Source organism: Hemitrygon akajei, chromosome 3 (assembly GCF_048418815.1).
Source record: "Hemitrygon akajei chromosome 3, sHemAka1.3, whole genome shotgun sequence".
NCBI classification, from domain to species: Eukaryota; Metazoa; Chordata; class Chondrichthyes; order Myliobatiformes; family Dasyatidae; genus Hemitrygon; species Hemitrygon akajei.
In genome coordinates, this window is record NC_133126.1 from 165,136,415 (window position 1) to 165,161,098 (window position 24,684).

The following is a 24,684-nucleotide window of genomic DNA, read 5'->3' on the forward strand; positions in this document are numbered from 1 at the left end:
AAACTTCTTTAGTTGTCTGAGGTGGAAGAGATGCTGTTGTGCTTCTTTTTGCCACACAGCCAGTGTGTGCAGTCCAGGTGAGATCTTCAGTGATGTGTATACCGAGGAGCTTGAAATACTCACCCTATCAAGTGCAGTCCCACTGATGTTGATTGGGGTGAGCCTGTCTCCATTTCTCCTGTAATCCACGATCAGCTCTTCTGTTTTTTGGACACTGAGGGAGAGGCTGTTATCTTGGCACCACTGAATCAGCACATTAACCTCTACTCCGTAGGCTGTCTTGTCACGGCTAGAAGTAAGGCCGATCAAAGTCATGTCACCTGTGAATTTGATCAGCAGATTGGAGTTGTATATGGCAGCACATTTGTGGGTGTAAAGGGAGTAGAGAAAGGGACTCAGAACACAATCCTGGGGGGCACCTATGTTGAGGGTCAGAGGGGCAGAGGTGAGGGAGCCCATCCTTATCACCTGGCGGCAATCTGATATGAAGTCTAGGAACCAGCTGCACAAGGCAGGGTGCAGGCCGAGATCTCTGAGCTTCTTGTCACATCTGGAGGGAATTATAGTGATGAATGCTGAATTGTAGTCCAGGAACAGCACTCTAATGTATACATCCCTCTTCTCCAGGTGAGTGAGGTCAGTGTGTAGTGCTGTGGCTATGGCGTCATCGGTAGACTGGTTCTGTCGGCAGGCGATTGCAGGGGGCCCAGGGTGGGTGGTAGCATGCTGGAGATGTAGTCTTTAACCAGCCTCTCAAAGTATTTGCTTGTAACTGAGGTGAGTGTGTCAGGGCGTCAATTGTTGGTTTTCTTAGGTACAGGGACAATGATGGACAATTTGAAACAGAAGGGCACTGGGAGAGGGAGAGATTAAAAATGTCTATAAACACACCATCCAGCTGTTCTGCACACACGTTGAGGACCTGCCCTGGAGCGCTGTCCAACCATGCTGCCTTGCCTATGTACTTCAGCCTCAGCAACGACCAAGAAGCAGATGTTATCAGTGGCTCTCCTTGGGGGTTCAGTCTTATCAAACTCGAATTGAGTGTAAAAAACATTTAGCTCGCCCCAGAGTAGGGCGGCAATGTTGGCTGTATTGCTGCATTTCCTCTTGAAGTCCACAATGGTGTGCAGTTCTTGCCATACGCTGTGTGTGCCATTTGTGACTGGATTTTGTCCATGTTGCCATTTTGCCACCTTAATGGCTCTACGTAAATCATAGCGGCATCTCTTGATCCCGTTGGTCTCCAGAGGCAGAGGCTTTATCCCTTGCATTGAGAGCAGCACACACTGAACTATTTATCCAAGGCTTCTGGTTTGGATAGACCTGGACCGATTTTTGGGGAACAATGTCTTCAATGCACTTCTGAATGAAGCTTGTGACCACTTCCTTTATTCAGAAATGTTCTCAGCTTGAAATACCTCCCAGGTGAAGCTATCAAAGCAGGCTTGTAACATTGAGTCTAACTGTTTGGACCAGCAGTGGATGTTTTTCAGTATTCACCACTCCCACCCTAAATATTCTAGCCTACCACAATGTGATGCTACTCTTCAGCTAACCAATCTTCCTTGTGCAGACAACACATACAAAATGCTGGTGGAACACAGCAGGCCAGACAGCATCTATAGGGAGAAGCACTGTCGACGTTTCGGGCCGAGACCCTTCGTCAGGACCAGCATTTTGTGTGTGTTGCTTGAACTTCCAGCATCTGCACATTTCCTCATGTTTGTTCCTTGTGCAGTTCTTATTTCTCAAATATATACACATTATTGAGAATCATGAACTATTTCCACAAATGACTGTCACTAATTATCTCATACAAGAGAAAATCTGCAGATGCTGGAAATCCAAGCAACACACACAAAGTGCTGGAGGAACTCAGCAGTAAGGGGGAAAGAGATGTCTCCATTTCACAGTGAGAGGGGAAACATAACAAACAGTTTTAGATCCATATTCTATGTGATGATTACCAGAGTATTTTTTATACCATGTCATCGTTAAGTAACCCTGGCTCCTTCAAAATGTCAACTCTAAGGAACAAACTGTTTTCTGGTTGGTTCTATGTCATATTGCAAGAACCTAATCCCAAATACACTCCAAATTCATCCTCAGGACTACTGATTTTGTCTATTAAAGTCACCCACGGGTATTACACAGTACTGTTTGTGAAGGCTACAGTTAAATCTTTGATATACACTACAGTGCAACTATGATTAGGAAATTCATATATGATTTCCATCAGTAACTTCTTACTTCCAGACTTATTCTACAACTTGATCTTCCAAGAATTTTCACTACCATACTGATTTCTTTCTTTACCAGAGCTACCTTACTGCTTTACTCCTTCAATACCAAGCTCTGTAGAATATTCGTTCAACTCGTGACTTGATTTCTGAAATAGCCATCAGGTTATCATACCCTATTTTAAAAAAAATCTGTGCCTTGAATTTACCCATGTTGTTAAGAATGTTATGTACCTTACATTCATATTTATTCTTTCTCTCTCTCTATCTCTCCCCTTTACTCATGTTGGTTGCTATTACATTTCAATTGAGCATCTATTCAGCAACGTAAAAAATCTGCCCAGGTTAAAAATTTCACAAAAAGCACGCCAAATTCAATCCAGGTAATTACTACCCAATCAGTCCACTGTTAAGCATCAAGAAATGCAATACTTTGTCAACAGTGGTATCAGGCAATACATACTCATCAATAAACTACTCACCAATGCACAGGCTGCATTTCTCAATTCCAGACCTCATCACAGCCAAATAGCTGAAATGCTATGGTGAGGTGAGAGTGACTGCTATTTGATATCAAAAAAGCATTTGATGGAATATGGCATCACACCACTCAAATAAAAACTGAAGTGAATGGGTATCAAAGGGAAAACACTCCAGATTTGGATTTTAATAACTGCTTCTTCCTTCAAATTTTATAAATCCTTTAGTGACAGAGATAGTTAATCTGCAGAAAAAGACAATATACAGCATCCAGAAATTCAATAACTAATAAAAACAGTAATGCTTACCTGTTGTGAAAACATACAGAAGAACTGGTATAAAAACTGAGGCGTGATAAAACAGACATTCTGAAAAAGGTGAAAGTATAATAGCGTCATGAGGCTTTAAAACAATGCACTATTGTCAATAATAAAATGATTTCAAAGAGCCCATAAATAAAAAAACAATGACAATATGAGAACCATGAAAAAATTGATTTGCTGCAGAATAATTCTATTTCATTGCTGACATTGTTTAGCTCTTCAAGATTTCAGGATTTGATTCCTGGTCTATGCCAAGGTTCCTCCATGAGGACTGCAACCTTGTCATGGTTTGGAGGCTTACGTGCCTCAATGACCTGGAGAGCTATTTCGGCTGTTGGTAGGGTCACTCATGCCAAACAGGTCAAAGGGTAGAGGACTAAGAGTTGTCCACTAGTCCTTTGGGTTTGGGTTCAGCTTAGGGCTAACAGCCCTGATTGGTAAAAACAAAAGTGTTACAGAAACAGCAATGAAAAATACTTCCACATCTGAGTGTGATGGTATTCCTGAGTCCCCATCTGGAACTTGCATGACTTCCAGTAGTAAAAATTGAGCTACTGACACTATGAAGCAAGTCCTGAACACTCTGCCAGAGATGGGGGGCTTTCAATGCTGCCCTAAGTACCAGCAGCGTAATGGGCAGTAGGCTATGCCAAAGTTACTTTCATTACTCTGACCAGCAGCTGGAGCACTACCACATAAAAAGTTCCCACAATTTGTTTATTTAGACATCATTTATTTGGCTGCTAATGGAAAAGAGACGAAATAGACAAGGACAAGATTAAAGTTAGTCAGAATACCTTTGCTTTCTAAGAGAATAAAAGACATCACTGTCTAGGTACAGAGAATACAGTACCAGATAGGTATTATACCTGTATGGTACATGAATGATGGAATTAGTGAGAATGGGGTGGCAAGGAAAATGGGTTAAAAGCTAGTCTAAATTAAGACTATTGTTGCAGACCAATACAAAAATGTGACAAACTGGTAAACAGAATAGTCAAGTAACATACCTTATAAAAAAAGTATTGTACAAGATGTGATATTCTAATATAATAGAAATGACCATGGACAAAAAGTAATTTAGTGAGGAAGCAGAATCTTGCTACTGCATAATCACTGTTTCTCACTGCTTGTCGGCCTTCTTTACCCATGATTCCTGTGGAAAGATGTTAAGGCAGTGTTTAAAAGGCATTAAGTTTTCAGAAATCTTTGAACTTTTACAATAACTATTTAATAAAATCTACATTGTAAACAAAAAAAAAACTCAGGTCTATAAACTGGCATTCTAAAGTAAGAAAACGCTCCGTGGGGGGCAAAATGCAAGAGGCTGAGAGTGCTGTTGTTAAAGTGGAAGTCCATGATAGCTAAAAGCTCTACCATTAGTGGAGTAAGAAAGCAGATAGATAGAAATCTGAAACACAATCCAGAATGACAATAGCAGATTATTCAAATAATTATATTATTGATCAAATTATTCATAGTCCTAAATTCAGGTTGATGACAGCACTCAATTAATAATGTTAATTTGCTTTCAGACAAGGAAAATAAGTTGAACTGCTTAAAATATGCATTCACTACTTTTGCAACAAACAAATTTTTAAAAATCGCACTGTCTATAGACATTTAGATGGTATTGCATTATTCTAACTCATCTCACAAACTATACACTTTCTGCTTTATCTACTTTGAACTAGAAAGATAAATAAGATTAAATTGACAATACTGTTCACATACCTATACCAATATTTGCTTCCAGTATCATGCTGACATCATTTGCACCATCACCAATTGCCAAGGTAATTGGCTTGGTTGGCAACGTTTTCAAAAGTCTGACTACCTAAAATATGAAAAGTAATTTGCACAATTTCATGCCTCCATACCCAAGAGATGGTGTACAAAGAAATTCATAAATGAAAAATTTCAAAGTAGACTAAAATCAAATATTAGATCATACTCATTTTAAATTAAATCTCTCAAAGTGCATTCTTTAACTTAGGCTGATACTCCAAAGTAATACTGATGTGTTTCCATTTTTGGGAGTTGTCTTTCAGATGTTAAAATAGTAGCACACATGTTTTGCTGAGAAGTCTACATTTATAATCTAAACCACTTTCAACTGCCAGTTTTGAGTAACATATTTACAGTTACATTTTGGGGAGTTATCATTGCTCTATTGAGAGCCTTCCAGCCTCTTCCTCAACTCACTCTATTCTATTTTAAAGCCAGCTAGCAGCTCCACTCATACATTTCTTAGGCTATTTTCTATCTTGTCATGCATCTCATTATCTCCTGTGCTTTTCTAAAAAAAGGCTTGGGCCTCTTCTGGTAGGGTGTAAAATGTGTCTTTTGGATGGACTAATCAAATGAACAGAGAAAGTTGTTGTCAAAAGATTACAGCAAGACATAGATCAGATGTAAGGTTAAGAAGAGTATTGCCAGATAGAATTTAATCTACGCAAATGAGGTGATAAGTTTTGGCAAGTCAGATAGGACATATATAAAAAAAAATGTAAGGCTCTAAGGAATATTGATAAACAAAGGGACTTTGGGGTTCAAGTCTATTGTTCCCCAAAAGCAGCAACATAGGTACAAAGTGTGGTAAAGGAGCATATGGCATGCTTGCCTCCATTAGTTAAGGCAAAGTTACAGAACACTGATTAGTCTGCACTTGCATAATGTGTGGGCTTTGGTTGTCAAACTGTAGGAAGGATGTGGATACACTGCAGGGTACAAGGGAGATTCACCAGGATGTGGCCTGAACAGGCAGATTTCAGTTATAGGGAGAGACTGGAGGTCTCGATCTTCCATGGAATGTAGAAGGCTGAAGGGTGACCTGATAGAGGCTTATAAAATTATAAGTGAGATAGATACAGTAGATAGTCAGAAGCAAACTCATAATGCTGGAGGAACTCAGCAGGCTAGGCAGAATTTATAGAAAAGAGTAAACAGTCGACGTATCGAGCCAAGACCCTTCGTGAGTCTTGATGAAGGATGTCTGCCTGAAATGTTGACTGTTTACTCTTTTCCATGGATGCTGCCCGGCCTGCTGAGTTCCTCCAGCATTTTGTGTGTAATGCTTAGATTTCCAGAATCTGCAGATTTTCTCTTGCTTGAAGATAGCCAGGACATTTTTCCCCCCACGGTAGGGATACAAAAAGGTGAAAGGACAGATTTGCATGGAGAGTGAATGGTATCTGGAATGCACTGGAGGAGATGGTAGAGTCAGACACAATTGCTATGCTTAAGAAACATTTAGAGAACCACTTAAATAGATAGGGCAGGAACATAATGTAGGCAAATGGAATTAGTGCAGATGGGGCCGGCATTGTTGTTGTGGGTTGAATGGCTTATTTCTGCACTGTACAGTTTTGTGACTCTACAATCAAGAATCACAAATCCCCATTGAATCAAGGGATGAAATACAGAAACTTATGACGACTACTGTGGCCCTGCTAATTATAGGGATCAATTTCAACCTTGGCAGTAATAGCCCTTCTCCCTTGACAGATTTGTCATATCTAACCAAAATAGAGTTCAGGTATAATGTATCCAGTGGATTAGACTCTTCTTTCACTGTGTACAGCTGTTCTTGGAACCCCTTGCACCCATAGTGTTTCATATTTTAGCCATCCCAAAGCACTTAACAGCAGATGAAGTACTTCAAGTACAGACACATCTGTAACGTATCAAACATGGCATACAATTTACACACACCTACTTCCAACAGATAGCCATACGCAACAACCAAGTAATTTCTTTCCATAATGATGACAGATATACAAATACATTAATGCCCCACAATAACACCCCTCTGAGAAATTCCTTTCATTCCATCCATTGCCCTCCATCACCTTCTCAGCTATCAAGATTAACTTGCTTTGCTTCGTTCTTAGGTCTGATGAAGAGACTCAAATCTTATAAATTGTTTCTCTTTTCAACTTTAGATTGTTTGGCTCAGGAGGATTCTGGCCAGATCTTTTTACATGATCTGGAGCAGGGAAAATTGGAGATTCAATGAAGTGAATAAATTAAACCCCACATCCAAGAGTTTTAGCTGTAAGTGCACCAGCATACGACACCCTCAACTAGTCTCTGCAACTAGATCTTGGACTACTTGATGGTAAGACTCCAAGTCAGTCCAAGTTGGCAACAATATCTCAAGCTCCATCACGCTGAGCATTGCTGCTCCCCAGTGCTGCGTGCTCAGCCCACTGCTGACTCGCAACTACACTGCCAAGTTCGCTGGTGATACAATCGAAGTTGGCCTCATCAACAACAATGATGAGTCAGCATACAGAGAGGAGTTAGAGAGGCTTGTCAAATGGTGCAAGAACAACCACCCAAGTCTCAATGTAGACAAGACAAAACAAATGATTGGGGGGGGGGGGGGGCTACAGGAAGGTACATCGATCATTCTGTTGCACATCAATGGCTCTGCCGTGGTGAGAGTGAAGAGCACTAAGTTCCTTGGTGTGCACACAATGGATGATCTGACTTGGACCCACAGCATTTGCTCACTAGTCAAGGTGGCACAGCAGCATCTACATTTTGAGGAGACTGAGGCCCCCATTCTAACAATTTTCTACAGGAGCACCATCAAGATTGTTCTGTCTGGCTGCACCATTGTGTCATATAGAAACTGCAAGACTCTACAGAGGATAGTAAAAACAGAGAGGGTCACCCTCTGTCCTACTTGTGACTTACCAGGAATTGCATCTCAAGTTGTGGAACCCTATCACTCATCCCAATCTCTTTAACCCACTTTTGTCAGGAAAGATGTACAGAAGCTTTAGGACTAGGACTGCCAGACTGGGTAACAGCTTCTTCCTTCAGGATGCGAGACCGGCCGCCACTGAGGTCTTGCCACCAGGACAGTGAGCTATTTACCTGTACTGCATCCTACGTGCATTCTGAATTATATTTTATCTTATTTATGGTAATATTTTGGTGTGTGTAATATATGTTTTGTGGGTGCACTGTGGTCTGGAAGAATGTTATTTTGTTTGGTTGTATATACAGTTTGTATAATCAGATGACAATAAACTTGAACTTGGTTGAACAAATCCATTTCTTCAAGGTACCATATGACACTGCCCTGACTTTCTTAAGCTACTGCCCCAACTTATAAATATGGCCTAGGAGGCCTAATTACAGTTCTCAACTAGGAGTTACCAGTGGGGATCTGCTATCAGGTGAAGACCGATTTTGCTTCTCCCTAGCAGCGAGACCAACAGGAATTGTTATGCTGGCATTCCAGTTAAGATTAGGGACCAAACTGGATGGACATTCCGATTCTGAATTCATCGAACATTTTTTTCTCTACTAAACTATCAAGAAAATAAAATGTTAAGTTTTATATTTCATTCCAGTAAACAACATTTTCAAAATCAAAATTTATTGGAGGATAAGAAGAAACATATAGTTCAGTCTGTTCAAAAAGAAATCTACTGCATTTCAATAAAGTATCAATAAATATCTTACAAATGCTGAAACTGCATTTTTTAAGTAGTCCACTTACTTTTGCTTTTTGTAGTGGTGCCATTCGACAACATAACACAGCACTGCAGCTTTTGCTGATTTCCATGAACAATTCTTCATGCCCTCTGAGTGCAAGTGAAAGGCTGCTTCCATCCACAACTAAGCCATGCTGAGTCACGTGATCATTTTTCACTCTGTAATAAATCATTTGTTGAGGTTTCCAAGTTTGCTCCAAAAAGTCTCTTGTACAGCTAAACTACATATATAATCAGATACAGCAATAGTGGACCTGATCCAAAATATTAAAATGCAAGATACTTAGCCACATTTGTAATTTAATTTACTTGATAAAAATGATGACATTATGTTTCATTGACAAAATGCAAACCCTGTCATAGAATAAATGTTTGTTTTATAAAAAATTAGATACACACAAAAGCATTATCATTCGTCCATAAGATACAGGAGCACAATTAGGTCATTTGTCCTATCAATAAGACCATGCTGTTATCAGTCATATTCTACTAACTTTTATGGAAATCTTTATCCAGAGGACAGCTAATATTCCAGTAGTACCAGGGAGAACTCTTTAGACTGCATAACCAGTAGTTGATATAGATACTGTAAGAATTTTGATAGTCAAATGACTCAGTAAAACCAAAAGTATGGATACATTATGCATTGGTAGCATTGTATTTTCATCATTACCTTCCCATGCCTGCAATTTTCAATGAAACTAAGGTTGATCTCTTCTTATCTACAGTCAGTTATTATGCTCATACTGAAGAAAGAGAGCTTTGTCTCCCCACCACATTTCTTACCACCTGTCAGCTTATACTTGCCTGATGTCCTGGCAATCAGAAGTGCACAGCCATCATCTTCATGCTACGACATGGATTGAAGATGCACCTTTTTATCGAAGCTTTATGCTCAGGTAGTGCTAAACAATAAGCATACTGTGTACTATTTGATGATGAGTTCAACCTTAGTTCCTGAACATTTTTAAACATTCACTCCCACCTCAATTTCTGCCGTTAATTTGGGAATCTGCTAGAAAAGACCTTAGCCATATATTTAGCACACAGATTAAACTGTTACAGTTTTCCTTGATGCCCCATATCCTCACTTTCAAAATGTTGATAAAATAATCTACAACCTATCCTACTAAAAATGCTGATGCTTATATTTAAATCTCAGCTTGTCCTCTCAGACCCTAATTTTCCAGCCAAACTCTGCTCTCATGCTTAACATTTTATTTTGGCTTAATGATTTTTGCCTGATGATTCGTGAACTACCACAACAGGTTTTTCTTAAAAGGTGCTAAATAAGTCCAACTTCTTACAGAATTTATAAAAAAAAGTTAGGAAAAGACATACAAAGACAAATACAATTCTTACTAAGACTTTAAAATATCAATATTCAGGAAATAATAAATAACTTTTCTAGAACTAATTCAGTGTACAATTAGAAAATGCACAACTACTTAATTTATATATCTCAGAAAAGAGAACCTGATTACCTGCTAGTAAGCCTGCGAAGTTGCTCAGCACATTCACTGTCAGATTTCTGATTAGTAAGCTCCAAAATACTCATCGCCTTGTGAAAGTGCCCACTGGATAAACACACACTAATTGCAGTTTCTTGCTTATCGCCTGTAAGAACCCACACTTTGATGCCTGCTAATTTAAGAGCCTCAATTGTTTCAGGTACTTTGTCTTGCAACCTGGAACGAGATTCAAAGATAGGAAAATATTTAACATCAAGTAGTGGCTAATTTTTGCCACAGAAATGGTTGTTCAGTGCATCAGCAAAATACATGGGGAGGCAGGCTGGGCTCAGAAACAAGTTCAGCTGGATATGTGTTGGTCAAATGCACTGCATGTAATTTCCTAGATTTGCATATGAAAAATAATTACTTGTCTGAGGTTCCAAAACTCCATACTTTCATGGAAACATACCTATAATGAGTCCTCATCCTCTGGAGACAAAAGGAAAATGGGGTCAGGTGACAACAGGTAGAAGGAACATCATAAGTTATGTTTGAATTACTGTTACTTGGTGAATAATAAAACACCCATCTATTGATGACTATTTTTTTTTAAATGTACGCAATCCATTTTGTTGTTTTAGCAGTGAGTCTAATCAGGTTATTATTGTTTTCAAAACACCTGAAATTTAAAGTTTAAATTCCAGCAGGACTCACAGTAATGTAGTGTGGCACACTGAGTAATGTAACACAATTACATTTTGTCTTAACGAAGGAAAAGTGTACAAAGGTGATCTTAATAAACTAAGGGCACTCTGATCCCAAAACACTAATCATTTGTATTTTTATAAATCTGTAGAAACTTTCTGTTGGATAATAAGAAAGTAAACTTCAGATGTGATCAATGCCTCTCATCATCACTTCAGGAATGATGCGAGGTTTCAGACAAGGTGAAGGCAAGATTTACCAGAATGGTTCCACAGATATGGAATCTCAGGTACAAAATGACTGGACATTTGATTTGGAGTACACAAGTATTGGCAAGATAAATAGAGAAAAGCTATAACCATTAGTTGATCCAAAAGCCAGGGGATTACAGATTTAGCACTATCAAATTACACGTCACATGCCGCTGACAATAAACCTGATTCTGAAGAAAAATACAGGTGACGAGGTTACTGATGGTTGGTTGGTACTGTCTGAAATAGTGGAAACAATCAGTAGAAAAAAAAGTCAGGGCTTTCAAAAGTGAACTGAATAAACAGCTGGAAAATCATTTGTAGGGCCCAGACAGCAGGCACAGGAAAATGTGTCTGATTACATTTCTCCACTAGGAACCAGCATTAATTTGATGTTTCATGTGGCTTGTTTCTGTTGAAAGGCATATAGCTCAAGCTTAGACATGTGCAGTAAAACATTTAATGGCAGAAACAAGTTATAAGTATGATGGAGGTAACATAGGAACTAATTTGGACAACATATGCATTGTGATATGCAATTATTTAGTAGCTTCTGTGAACAAAATAAAGTACTGAGAACTCTATATCTTTGCAAATCAATGAATAACTCTATAATCAACTCCATAATCATTCATTTTAAGAACCTGAACTTAAAATCTTAAGTGTTTAACCAATTACTTTTTGAAAACCACAGATGAGAGCTATTCTTTTTAGAATACTCAGCTCACACAATTGCAGGCTTAGTATTTTAAAATGAACTACTCTCAGGTTTGGTTTGCAGAAGGGAATTGGGTAAACAATAAAGATTTTAAGTTAAGGTTTTTAACTGAAAAATGTTGATTATAGAGTTATTCACTGATGGAAATCTGAAGCCCATCATTAAGTGACCAGTAGAATATTTCAATGAATTGCTTCTGGTTTTATTGGTTGGGGCCACAAATGTGTTACAGATGCCCAGAAATGCAACTTTTTCATAGACAGAAGCACACTGCTAAGAAATGCTTCTTCCACCATGGGCACCACAGTAGTATAGCAGTTAGTGCGATGCTGTTATAGCTCAGGGCATCCCAGAGGTCCGAGTTCAATTCCGGCACCGTCTATAAGGAGTCTGCACGTGGAACGCATGAGTTTCTCCCGGGTGCTCCCATTTCCTCCCTCAATCCAAAGACATGCTGGGTGGGTTAACTGGTCATTGTAACTTGTCCTGTGATTAAGTTAGGGTTAACTGGGTTTGTCAGGGTTGCTGGGGCAGTATGACTTGAAGGGCCAGAAGGAAGGGCCAACTCAGCACTGTATCACTAAATAATCAAAACTAAGAAATATTGCATTAAAAGGAGTCATAACAGCAACTCAAAGATGCTAGTCACAAAACAGCTGACTTTGATTCAAATTGCTCAAATAATGTATTACAATGAGTTCAATAACTATCACATAAAACCAATGTAAATTCACATAAAACATTATAGATCATCCTTCAATGATAAACTTTCAACATTTAGACATAATCAGAGATTGCTGTTATCACAGGAAGTCACCAGAAATATAGCTGCTTGAACTTTTATGTTCTGAAGCTTGGGACTTGTCTCTTTACTCAAGGACCATAACGTCACTTTGTTAAGCTTTACTCTTGTATATAGTCAAGGCAGCAATACAACCTGCAGGATCACAGATAGTACCAATATTATATAACAAAAGCTACTAAAAAGAAAATTGGGACCGGTTGGGATGATGCTTTATATGTAGCCTAAAACTGAAAGAAAAAAAGTGTTTGCTTATGTGCAACTATTTTCCTTAGATTAATAGAAACACAGAAAATCTACAGCATATTACAGGTCCTTTGGCCTACAACCTACTCTAGAAGCTGCTTAAAATTTCCTTACCGCATAGCCCTCTATTTTTCTAAGCTCCATGTACCTATCTAAGAGTCTCTTAAAAGATCTTATCATATCTACTTCTACGACCTTTGCTGGCAGTGCATTCCATGCACCCACCACTCTCTGTGTGAAAAACTTACCTCTGACACCCCCTTTGTACCTTCTTCCAAGCACCATAAAACTATACCCACTCACGTTAGCCACTTCAGCCCTGGGAAAAAGCCTCTGGCTATCCACATGATCAATGCCTCTCATCATCTTATATACCTCCATCAGGTCACCTCTCATCCTCTGTCACTTCAGGAGAAAAGGCCATGTTCACTCAATCTATTCTCACAAGGCATGCTCTCCAATCCAGGCAACATCCTTGTAAATCTCCTCTGCACTCTCACTATTTTTGGGTGTAACCACCTGCTCAAAAGTCATATCAATTACAGGCAGTCCCTGGGTTACGTACAAGTTTCATTCCTGAGTCCGTCTTTAAGTCGGATTTGTACGTAAGTTGGAACAAGTACATCCGGTATTATTTAGCGTCAGTTAGTCAAGTGTTTGTCTTAGTATATAGTATATATTTTACGTTTCTATGCATACAAAACACTTAAGTAACGTATGTATTCCAATAAATAAACCACTGTGTTGCTTAGTAATAAATCTAGCTTTCATCGGGGCAGGGCCTTTCACATGCTCCATTATTCTCACTTTATCCGTCATCCTTCAAAATCGTTCCGATTGTTGACTGACTGTATCCTAACGCTTTTCCAATGACCGATGGTGTTTTTCCAAACATTTTATTATTTCCACTTTATTTTCAATCACGATCGCTTCCCGTCAATGGAACAGAAACACTGTGGGCGGCTGGTCCCGAGTTGTGCCGACTCTCGAAGTCCGCTGGGTCCTAAGGACCACTGCACTGAATTCCTCGGGTCCTAAACTCCACCGCACTGAGACAGGTTAAATGGGACAAGTGTGGGCTGTGCTGGGTTTGGGTGTTTGATCCTCCACAATATTCTGCGTGGGAATTTAAACTGGAGGTGGCAGTGTTTTATTTACGAGGTTGAGTCTCGAGCTCGACATCAACCTGGCACGGATGGTACGGGAGTCACTGGATCAACATCAACCTGGCACGGGAGCGGTCATGGTCTGTCACTAAATCAAACCCGGGAACCTCCGTTCTCCAGCCTGGCGCTGATCTCACTGCGCCACCAGCCGACCGGAACTGGGGGTGGGGTCGGGGTCAGGGTGAATCTTACGAAGAAAAATTTAAGCCAAATACAAAGTTAAACACTCAACACACTGTCAACAGCAACGACTTAAAATGGTGGACGGCGTTCTCCTTGCTCGGTTCGTAAGTACGAGTTATCTGTAAATCCGCCGTTCGTAACTTGGGGACTACCTGTACTCTGCATCCCGGATGACCCCAAGTTCACCCAACTCCTTAATGCAGGATTTGGCTGCACTTCCCACAGGTGTCGTCATCAGGGAGTCTATCAGGTTCCATGAATTCCCACATCCTACAGGAGGAGCATTCCACTGCCATATTTGCCATCCTGCCTGCTCTACACAAGATCAAATCTTCTAACCTGTTTCTTTGTCCTCAGCCTCTTCTCGTCAAAGCCTGACGCTCCTACTCTCACCGCTGGCCTACTCCCAACAATGGCCACCCTGCTTGCCCCTTCTGTACTTTTATTTAGTTTGCAGTGCTCTGCTCTCGACATTAATTGGACCACTGGAATGTCCGAGCACCTATTTTGTAATATTCTTACAAAACAGCTCTTCCAAACTATATTAACCTATAGTGACAGTTTTTTTTTTGAGCCAACTAACAACTACCTTTCATGTTGTTCCAGGCAAATCTTAAGAAATAACCTTAAACTTAGTCAGGTGTCAGTGAAACTTTCTTGAGCTCACCTTTATCAGCTCAAATTTGTTCCAATATCTATTAATGTTTATTATAATTATAGTTTCAAAAAGCTTCTCAAAACTAAGCTTAAGCTGACAGATCTACATTTGCTTGGAATATCTTCACATCTCTTCTATAAGGATGTAATGTTTGTCCTTTTCAGTTTTCAGGCACTTTGCAAAAGAGTTTATCATAATCTGCCAGTCCTCCCTACATTTGAGATTTTTACCTTCAAAGCCCAAGATACAATGGATCCAGACTTGATTTACTTTAAGCATAGCAAGTCTTTCTAGTGCCTTCATCCAGTATCACAAACTCTTGAAGAGAACTAGATTGCCAATATTTTAAGGATCATCCCTGATTCTACTCTGATATTTTGTCACAACAGTATGCCGAAGACCATCTCACAGAGCCCAGGGTAACAGCAAATCCTAACTGTACAGTGTATATGGTAACTGAATTTTTAAACAAACATATGTTGGGAATTGGTTAGCACAAAATATGCCATTCATTTTACTATTCAATTGTCAGATGTCAATTTATCTCTTTATGCTAAATCTGCCGTTTACATTCTTCATCTTCAGATTTCCATAAACTGCAAGGCCGATAAAATGATTTTGAAAGACTCTAAACCCGAATTCAAGACCTTAATCATTCAAGTATATTGGTATATCTTTGAATTCAATTCACATAGCATAAGTACTAACACTGCAGAATAATGACGAACAAGTCAGAAATGTCTATAGTAATGTACATAATTTTGAACTACAGAACTCTCTCATCACATCAAATTACTCAAAACACTAAATAATAGCATAATTAGCTTTATAATGAAGAAAATGTTCATAGACTAACAATAATGTCAGATCATAAACATACTTGTCCTCTATTCCAGAAATTCCCAGCAGGTGGAGGTCTTTCTCAATAATATTGAAAGTATCTGCTATAACTTGCTCACGATGGTGCAGAGATGTCCTGGCTGCGTGTAGCTGAGATTCTATTTCTTTATACTCTTCCTTGGATAGAAATTTGCAGGCTATACAGAGCGTTCGTAATCCTTTCTAGAAACAAAATACAAACAGCATTTATTTTTATGTAGCACTATACACATTTTCAAGATGTTCCAAAGCCTTACAAACCTGTATATTTGGGGGGGAGAAAAAGATCTTTGGTGTAAAGCAGGGGAACAGCAGATGATTGGGTACAAAAGTACCACTGCAACATGCTTGACCAGAAGCAGTTGGGCAGCCTAGCTGAGACTGAGGGTTCTTTTTCTAGAAGAAGCTAGATGTCACGAATGCTCATTTGAACTGGTAGCATCGGCCTGGTCAATGAATCACTTCAATGTTAATTTGACTGATATCCTTAAGCCTCTGAGATGGGAGTTGAATCCATGCCTTCTGACTTCCACGTGCATGCAAACTATCAAAGAGGAAAGAAAGCCAAAACAAACTGTTAACGTCTAGTGTCGAGTTGTTAATAGCAGTGAGAATTAGGAATCAAAGGAGAGATGAATACTTAAGATCAGAGAGTCTGAGAGAGTGTATGTGTAAAGAGCAGCTGCAGAAATATATGCGAATTCCAGCAGTTTTTTTTTAGGCAAACAAGTAGTAAAAGGGAAGTCATAGAGGTGTGGTACTTATTGATGGGACTTGCACATGGAAGCGAAAGGCACTAAATGAGTATTTAGCATCTGTATTGAGGGGAGAGGGTACTTCCAAAATAATAGTGGAGAATATAACTGAGACTTTAGATATAGTACATTAAAAAATTCATAGCATGAAGGTACTAGAAAATGAATTAGGTATATCACCAGATCTAGATGGGATTTATCCAAATATCCTGAGAAAAATATGAGAGCAAACGACTATGCACTGTCCATAATCTTTCATTGTTTTTTGTATACAGAAGTGTTGCTGGAGGACCAGAAAATGACAACCATAACTCCCTTGTTCAGAAAAGGACTACAGGCCTGTCAGTTGTGGAAAAACATCAAAAAACATTAAGCTATGACAGGTTAAAAATCACCAGGTGGAAAATGGAATAAGACAAAATAGCATGTACCAATTAAAGGCAAATTGTTTTTAATCAAATTAATAGAATTGACAGAGCAATACAGCTATATAGTGTACATAAATTTAGAAGGAATTTTAAAGGTGCTGCATAACAAAATTATCAAAAATAATCACTTGCCATAATCAACTAAGTAACATCTAATAGTGTGTTGTGGCGATTTTTTAAAAAAAGACTGGAGGGAAGTGAACAGTGGCATTCCACAGGGATCAGTGTCACAGCCATTGTTTTATTTTTACTTAAGCAACCACACAAATTTGGAAGAATTTGAAGTGGTAATTTCTACATGCCCAGTATTGTGAACTATGGACAGTGATACATTGCATCAGCATGTAAAGTTACAATGGAGGATTTCGAGAATTCACATTTTGGTAGGAGTACCAAAATAAGAGCAGTAGTAGGCCATATAGCTCCTCAAACCTACCTCCTATTCAATAGGATCATGTCTGATATGCCTCTGGACTACCTCCTCTTTGTGCTAGTTTATCACCATTCTGATTACCCTAATATTTCACAAATTAAACTACCTCCTCTTCAAATACCTCCAATTGGGTAGAATATTCAAGAAATTCATCACCTGCTGAGAAAAAAATATCTTCACACCTCATTTTTAACTGAAAGTCCTGTTACTTTATAATCACATTCACTAGGAGGGGAAGCAATATAAAGAATACCAATCTATGAGAAGTGGCCCTGACTGGAGTATTGTGATCCATTCTGCTTGCCTCATTATAGGAACTATGTGTAGGCAGTAGAAAGGTTCAAAACGATGGTTCCTGGCATGAAAGGCTACAGTTACAAGTATAGGTAGGATAGAGGAGTTGGCGTTGGTTTCCTTTGAGAAGGCCAAGCAGAGATCTGATATAAATATATAAAGTGGGTGGTGGGAGAGGCTGTTCCTGTTAATGGAGATGAAGAGTTGAGGAAACAGGTTATAAGAAAAAGGGGAAAATAATTGAGAAAAAGCTCTGTTTTAAAAAATGCAATGTATTCTCAGAATCTGGAATGTACTGCCTGCAGATATGAGCAAGACAAATTCTGTCTGGTCTTGCATGGCAAGACAAAATTTGCAAGGCAGAACAGATAGGGAATGGAACAAATTAGCTATTCTGCCAAAGAGCTCAAATGGACGACCTGAATGGCCTCATATTGTACCGTACCCATTTAATGATCAAAATTTAAATTAATCATTAAGCTCTGAAGTTACAAGAGTTTAAAAATTCCTAGTTTGCAATGTTGTTAGAATCCTTTACCCTGGAACCCAAGTTTAAAAATAAGGGCCATACAAATTGAATACATTCTTGTCTGAAGATTAACAATCTAATATAAAATTAATTTGGGTCATCTCCGTGTAGTTTTGAAGGTCATGCACTTGTTGAACAAACTATCGCTAAATTAAGCAATTAGCACATGCCAACTGGTACTAATTTTAAAACTCACTTAGAAGATATAGACATCTGTATAGTTAATAGTGAAGTAACATAGCTATTAGAAGTCGGGGGTATGTTGGAGCAAGGCAGAGGATTCTGCTCATTTCTCACAGATATACCTGATTTGGGAGGAACTTGTTAGCAATGAATACCCAAAATGCGTAAACCAAAATAATTCACAAATGCTACACCACATTGTGGCAATTATTGTGCTATGTAAAGGATCATTCCCTGTAGAAAATAGAACAAAAATCATTTCAGTGTAAGAGACAAGGCAACAATGAATAGGTACAATATTTTAGCTTTAAATTACAAACCTGCTAAGAACATGCCCAAGCTGTTCTAGCCCAAGAAATATTTATTTAGCAAAACAGCATGGAGTAGGCCTATCCAGCCCTTTGAGCCACCCCAGCAACCCCACAACCCTTATTAACCCTAACCTAATGATGGGACAATTTATAATGACCAATTAACCTACCTGGTACGCCTTTGGACTGTGGGAGGAAACCAGAGGACCCAGGGAAAACCCACGCATTCCACGGGGAGGACCTAAAGACTCCTTACAGGCGGCGCCGAAACTGATCTCCAAACTCTGTAATAGCATCGTGCTAACTGCTATACTACTGAGGCACCTCACACAAATCAGATGTTACTACTGCTAAGTGAGCAGAACAAACTATAGCAACCATTAAACAAAATTACCAACCAATGTCAACCACCTTCATGCACACAGCAAAAAACTGTAGTAACCATGCTGCTCATCTGCTTACCTACTCCATAGCTTTTACACTAACGGAGAGAGAAAATACAGAACTCAGAATATTAAGAGTGGCTATTTTAGCTAGCATAAGATTGAATCAAAATTGGAAAAGGGCAAAATTGGAGATAAGTCTCTGGTGGCATTAGGTGTCACAACATTTATGACGTGTATAGAGTCCAGAATATGTTAGCCATTGGGGTTTTACTGACAATATTCCACTAATGAAGTGTAATGAGGTCTAGTAATGCATATTGGTTGCAATTACTGACAGGTACTTCTTTTGTCAGGAGAGAAGTGTCTATGAGAGTGAAGGGTAAGCAATAGGTGACATTTTTTAATTAATTCAGCTTATAGAAATGTTTAGATGTTTGAATACGCCTAGGTGTTTTCTTTAAAGTAATTGTTTCATTTATTTTGAATAGTTTTTAATAGTTCAAGTTTCAGGGCTGTACAAAAGCATTTTTTAATTGATAGCTGTTTAAACTTCTTGGCATTATCCAAGCCAGTTGTGACTGTGACGTGTTCTGGCTATATGATGGGATTATGTTGTGCACAGTCTTGTATCAGAAAGTGCTTTGAAATGTAGAAATGGAATGGTTTTAGGTGGTGAATCAAAAGATAACAAGTGCTGTCAGTTTACTAGTAGAATTAATTTTGGCCATGTGCTTCTACGGTAAAATATACTGATGAAACAACTCGATGCTTTACTCACTTTAAACAAGTAAAACAAAAATGATAAGTTTGTAAAGGTGCCAGAAAATGAATATTTGTGATGATATTTATTTTATTTGATTTATCCTAAAGCACAAGAACATCTAGACAACAGGGAGAAAAACTGATTCTTCTCTGACATTGGATGTGGGATTTTAGTATACAGATAACCCATGCCCATTCATTGCATTGCACACAAACATGCCAAATTAGCATTACAGGAGCACTTAAACAAATTCTTGCATGCCCAAACACTCCCTTCACTGCCCAATGCTACATGCATTAATGAGTGCCTAACACTGCAAATGGTTAGCACTATTTTAAGGAAACCTACTTTTCTTTAGGGTACAATGAAACTATGAAGGGTAGCAGTTTTCTCAAAAGTTATTTCAACACAAGACTGACATAGGAGCAGAATTAAATCATTCAGTTTATTGAGTCTGCTCTACCATTTTCTCTCTCGACCACATTCCCCTGCCTTCTCCCCATAACTTTTGAGAACCTTACTAATCAAGAACCTATTAACCACTGTAATAGATTCTGTATATCTAAGAGTTGGCCTCCACAGCAAAATGGGTCAATTAATTCCACAGATTCACCATCCTCTGGCTAAAGAAATTTCTCCTTGCCTTTGTTCTAAACAATACCCTTCCATTCTTAGCCTGTGCCCTCTCATTCTAGATGCTCCCGCTATTGAAAACATCCTCTGTACATTGATCCCCCCCTTGCTTCATTCTTCTGAACTACAGAGAGTACAGGTCCAGAGCCATCAAATGCTCATACATAAACCCTTTTGTTCATGGGATCATTCTTGTAAACTGCCTCTAGACCTTCTCCAATGTCACCACATTATTTCTTCAAAATGGGGCCCAAAACTGCTAACAATAATGCAAATGGGGTCTGATCAATGCCACATTAAGCCTCAGTATTATGTCCTTGCTTTTACATCCCCTCAAAATGAATGCTAAATTTCATTTGCCTTCCTTACTACCAACACCACCTGAATCCTACACTATGACTCCCAAGTGCTCTTTCACCTCTGATATCCAAATTCACTCCGCGTTTACAAAATAGTCTATTCCTTTATTTCTTTTACCAAAGTGCATGATCGTGCACTTTCCGAGACAGTAAGTCGATTTAGCACTCTTTGCCTATTCTCCTAATCTGCTTCCTCAACACTATCTACCCTCCAACCTATCTTATATTGTCCACAAACTTGGCCTTAAAGCCGTCAAATTCATCATCCAGATCATGTTAAAAGTAGCAGACCTAACACTAACCTCTGTGGAACACCACTAATCACTGGCAGCCAACCAGAAAAGGCCCCTTTATTCCCACTTTTGCCTCTTGTCTGTCAATCTTCTGTCCACACTAGTATCTTTCCTATAATACCATGGCCACTTATCTTGTTTAGCAGCCTCGTATGCAGCACCTTATTAAATGCCTTTTGAATCCAAGTGAACATCCACTGACCCTCCTTTGTCTATCTTGCTTGAAATTTTGATTTTGCCTGTTTTTTCTATCTCCCATTGTAATCTGTATCCCACAGCCTGGCTACTGCTCAGAAGCCTGCATAGAACTCCCACTAGGCACAGTTTTTACCCTTGCAGTTTCTTAACTCTATCTCCAAGAATTCTGTCTGCTGATACTATTTCACTTCTTTCTAAGGACTTGATTTCATCTTTTACCAACAAAGCCATACTCTACCTTTGCTCACCTGCCTGTCCTTTCAACACAATGCTAATCCTTGCAATTTAAGCTTCCAGCTATGATCTTCTTTCAACTACATCTCAGTGATACTGACAATGTCATCTTCCAATTTCTAACTGTGCTATGTACAATAGAATATAACACCCTCAGTCCTGTATTCACAGTTTTTAAATTTTGTCTCCATGTTGTCTGAAGTTAAATACTTACTCCTTTCTAATTTTCTGTCTTGTTCTTTATTTCATGACCTCTACTGCACTGGCCTTCCCTTTTTCTTTATCCATACTTTTCAAACTGTTGAACCCGTCCCTAGTATTTACTTTAAATCTCTCCCCGCATCCTTAATTATGTGATTGGCAGGACACAGGTCCCAGCATAGTTGAGGTGGAGCCTGTCCCATTGGAACAGTTCCCTCTTTCCCCAATACTTGTGCCACACATTTAACACTGTACCAATTTGGATGTGGCTGAAGTACCAATCCACAGACCATTATCCTTTTGCATTTTACTTTCGTCCCTAGCTACTCAAATTCCCTCAACAGAACCTCTTTCCTTGTCTTCCTACATCATTGGTACCTACATGGACCATGGCAATTGGATGTTTCCCCTCCCATTCCAAATTTCTCTGCTTGACAGTTGAGACACCACAAACCAGGTCACCAGGAAGATGATATATCCTTCGTGACTCTCAATCCTTGCGACAGAGAACTGTGCTATTCTCCTGACAACTATCCCCAATTACAACTATTTTTTTCTTCTCTTCCCCCCCCCCGGACTGGCTCACTTAATCACATTCCCCTTTTGCTTGTCATACTTCCTACAGTCCCGACTCTCATCCCTCAGGAAGCAACAACCTCAAACCTGTTGGGCAAGCTCAAGGGCTGAGGCTCCTTCAGCACTACGTCTTGGATCTCCCTACCTGCCTCACTCGCAGTCACATCCTCTTGTTCCTGGACACAGACCAAATCTGAACTAGTTAATCTAGTAGGTGTGACTACCTCATGAAACAGTGTCCAGGTAACTCTACCCTTCCCTGACGCATTGCAGTGTTTGAAGCTTAGATATGATCTCTGATACATTGAGCAATCGCTATATACGAGAGGATGAGCAACAAGATTGTCCACTTCTCGTTGAAGAGTTGTAGTGCTGCTTAATGTCAAATATTGGTGCAGAAATTTAACAATTTGTCAAACTGTTACCTTCAAATGCCAAGTTACAGGACGACTAACTTTACCCACTGGTCAAACTGTTACATCTACATCATCTACCTAGCAATTTCAATTAGTCAGTACTCAACCGTATACAGTAATGCATATGCTTTATAGCATCCTTGCACGTGCAGGACCAGTACAAGCCTCAAACTCTCAACTTAAGACTTCACAACCATGAAAGTTGCGTTATTCAAATAACACAACAGTCACTTAGCATTTCACCGTAACTGAAGTGCAGAAGAGAAGGAATCAGGAAGGGACTGGAAAACAAGCAGATTCGCATGCTTTAACCTCCTTGGGGAAGACTGCAGTAAGCATAGCTAATCCATACTCACCCATCCAACTACTTTCTCATGTTGTAAACTCTCACTCTGAAGTTGCAAATGTTTAAGTACACAATATTTTTCTCCTCTCCCCTCAGCATATCTCAAACATTGCTCCATTGTTCTTCAGATAACCAAGAATGGGAACTTTCAATGGAGGAAGAGAACACAGTGAAGATGAAGAGATACAGTTACGTTGTCTTGCACATGCAGCTATAAACTCAGACACTGACTCAGATAGTGGTTGCACTTGGATTTGGTTATACACAGGACTAAAATATACAGGGACAAGAATTGTGGTTGAGTTAAAGAGTTGGGAGCAAACAGTGGATGCCATTTTGTCACAGTGCATGATATTGTTTATATTCCATCAGCAGCCTGGTAGGAGCCAAATACATCAAAGTTTAAGAGGCAAGGGAGTATTGATATCCACAGGGGTTGCAGTTGTGCAGTTAGCATTTGGAAGATAATCTGTCTACTCCGTATATTACCAATGGCCTTAAGTTCCATACTAATCCTTTAACTAAGATCGCTTCCAGAATGCAAGTGGCAGCTCTCATTTGAGTATTAGGAAGTTGTTTAATGCAAATAAATAGGAATTGCAGAGCCCAATTTCACAATCCATAATTCTACAAAAAGAAGCAAAACTTACCATAGCAAGTTCATCCACGTGTGCATTCATCAGAGATACTGCCCCTGATTTTGAAAACGGAATGATGGAGGATTCTGCCCCTTTGGTGAACATTACCAGTTTTCCTGAAACAAATTAGATGTTGTCACCTTTCAAAAGAAGAAATATTTCTATGTACATTTATTGAGTGTCTACACCTATTTACTAACATGACATTGTGTGTGTATGCAAATCTTCTAAAAGGTCATTAAAATAAAATGAGCAACTGGGGAAATCATGCTATTAAAATGTATGATCAGACCAACTGCTTAACTGGAAATTATGTTAGTTAACCACAGGATTCAATGCCAACAAGGGTAGTCATCTACGAGCAAAGACCAGTAACGAAAGCTCTTTGATCTGAAACGTTAGCCGTTTCTCTCCCCATAGATGCAGCTTGATCTGCTGTGTATTTCCATAATAATTAAATATTTAAGCTATTCTGTGTATTCACATATTTTGTGCATTTGGTGTTCTTAAATTCATCAGTTAGAATGTAACACCAATGTACCTTCTGGTGTTTCAACAATCACACTCATTCGCCTGCGATCTGCATCAAACTCTAAAACATCAAGTAGTTTGTATCTGCAAAAAGGGAGAAAGCAAAAAGTAAGTAATAGGGAATTAAGGAGTTTTTAAACTTAGCTATATATGTATCTGAGACTTGTCTTTTTAGTTATTTCTGCTTTTATCTCATGTTCATCCAGTGGCATATGTATTTCAATGAGCTAATAAATAACCTTTCACCAAGGCTACAGCCACATTAGGGGTTTCAGTACTGATAAGGATATTGTGGCTGATAGAAAACATTCATAGAATCCATGTAAGTGGAGGCTTGGTGCCAATACTGCAGTGTTAAGATATATTTTAAATATATTAGCATAGTAACCTTGGGTTTCTGAAACTTAATTATTATAGTGAGGAATTCAATGCCATTCAAGACAGTTTCGGGAATAACCCAATTGGCCTTGGGAGACAACATTATTATAGTAACATAAGCTAGAAGCCAGTTTGATTACAATCCAGACACTTAGAAACATAGAAAACCTACAACACT

The 24,684-nt window shown here is 39.0% G+C and overlaps 1 protein-coding gene across 2 annotated transcripts in view; it reads right to left on the bottom strand.

Annotated features, from left to right (window-relative positions):
* atp11b (ATPase phospholipid transporting 11B) overlaps positions 1-24,684 on the bottom strand; it is a 152,175-nt gene that overhangs the window by 62,709 nt on the left and 64,782 nt on the right. For both annotated transcript variants that reach the window (XM_073041244.1, XM_073041245.1), the window contains exons 16-23: positions 24,139-24,212; positions 23,610-23,713; positions 15,623-15,804; positions 10,044-10,247; positions 8,565-8,718; positions 4,781-4,883; positions 4,057-4,202; positions 3,032-3,091 (exon numbers count right to left, since the gene is read on the bottom strand). In XM_073041244.1, the coding sequence (XP_072897345.1) occupies positions 3,032-3,091; positions 4,057-4,202; positions 4,781-4,883; positions 8,565-8,718; positions 10,044-10,247; positions 15,623-15,804; positions 23,610-23,713; positions 24,139-24,212 (1,027 nt within the window). The remainder of the gene's footprint in view (positions 1-3,031; positions 3,092-4,056; positions 4,203-4,780; positions 4,884-8,564; positions 8,719-10,043; positions 10,248-15,622; positions 15,805-23,609; positions 23,714-24,138; positions 24,213-24,684) is intronic.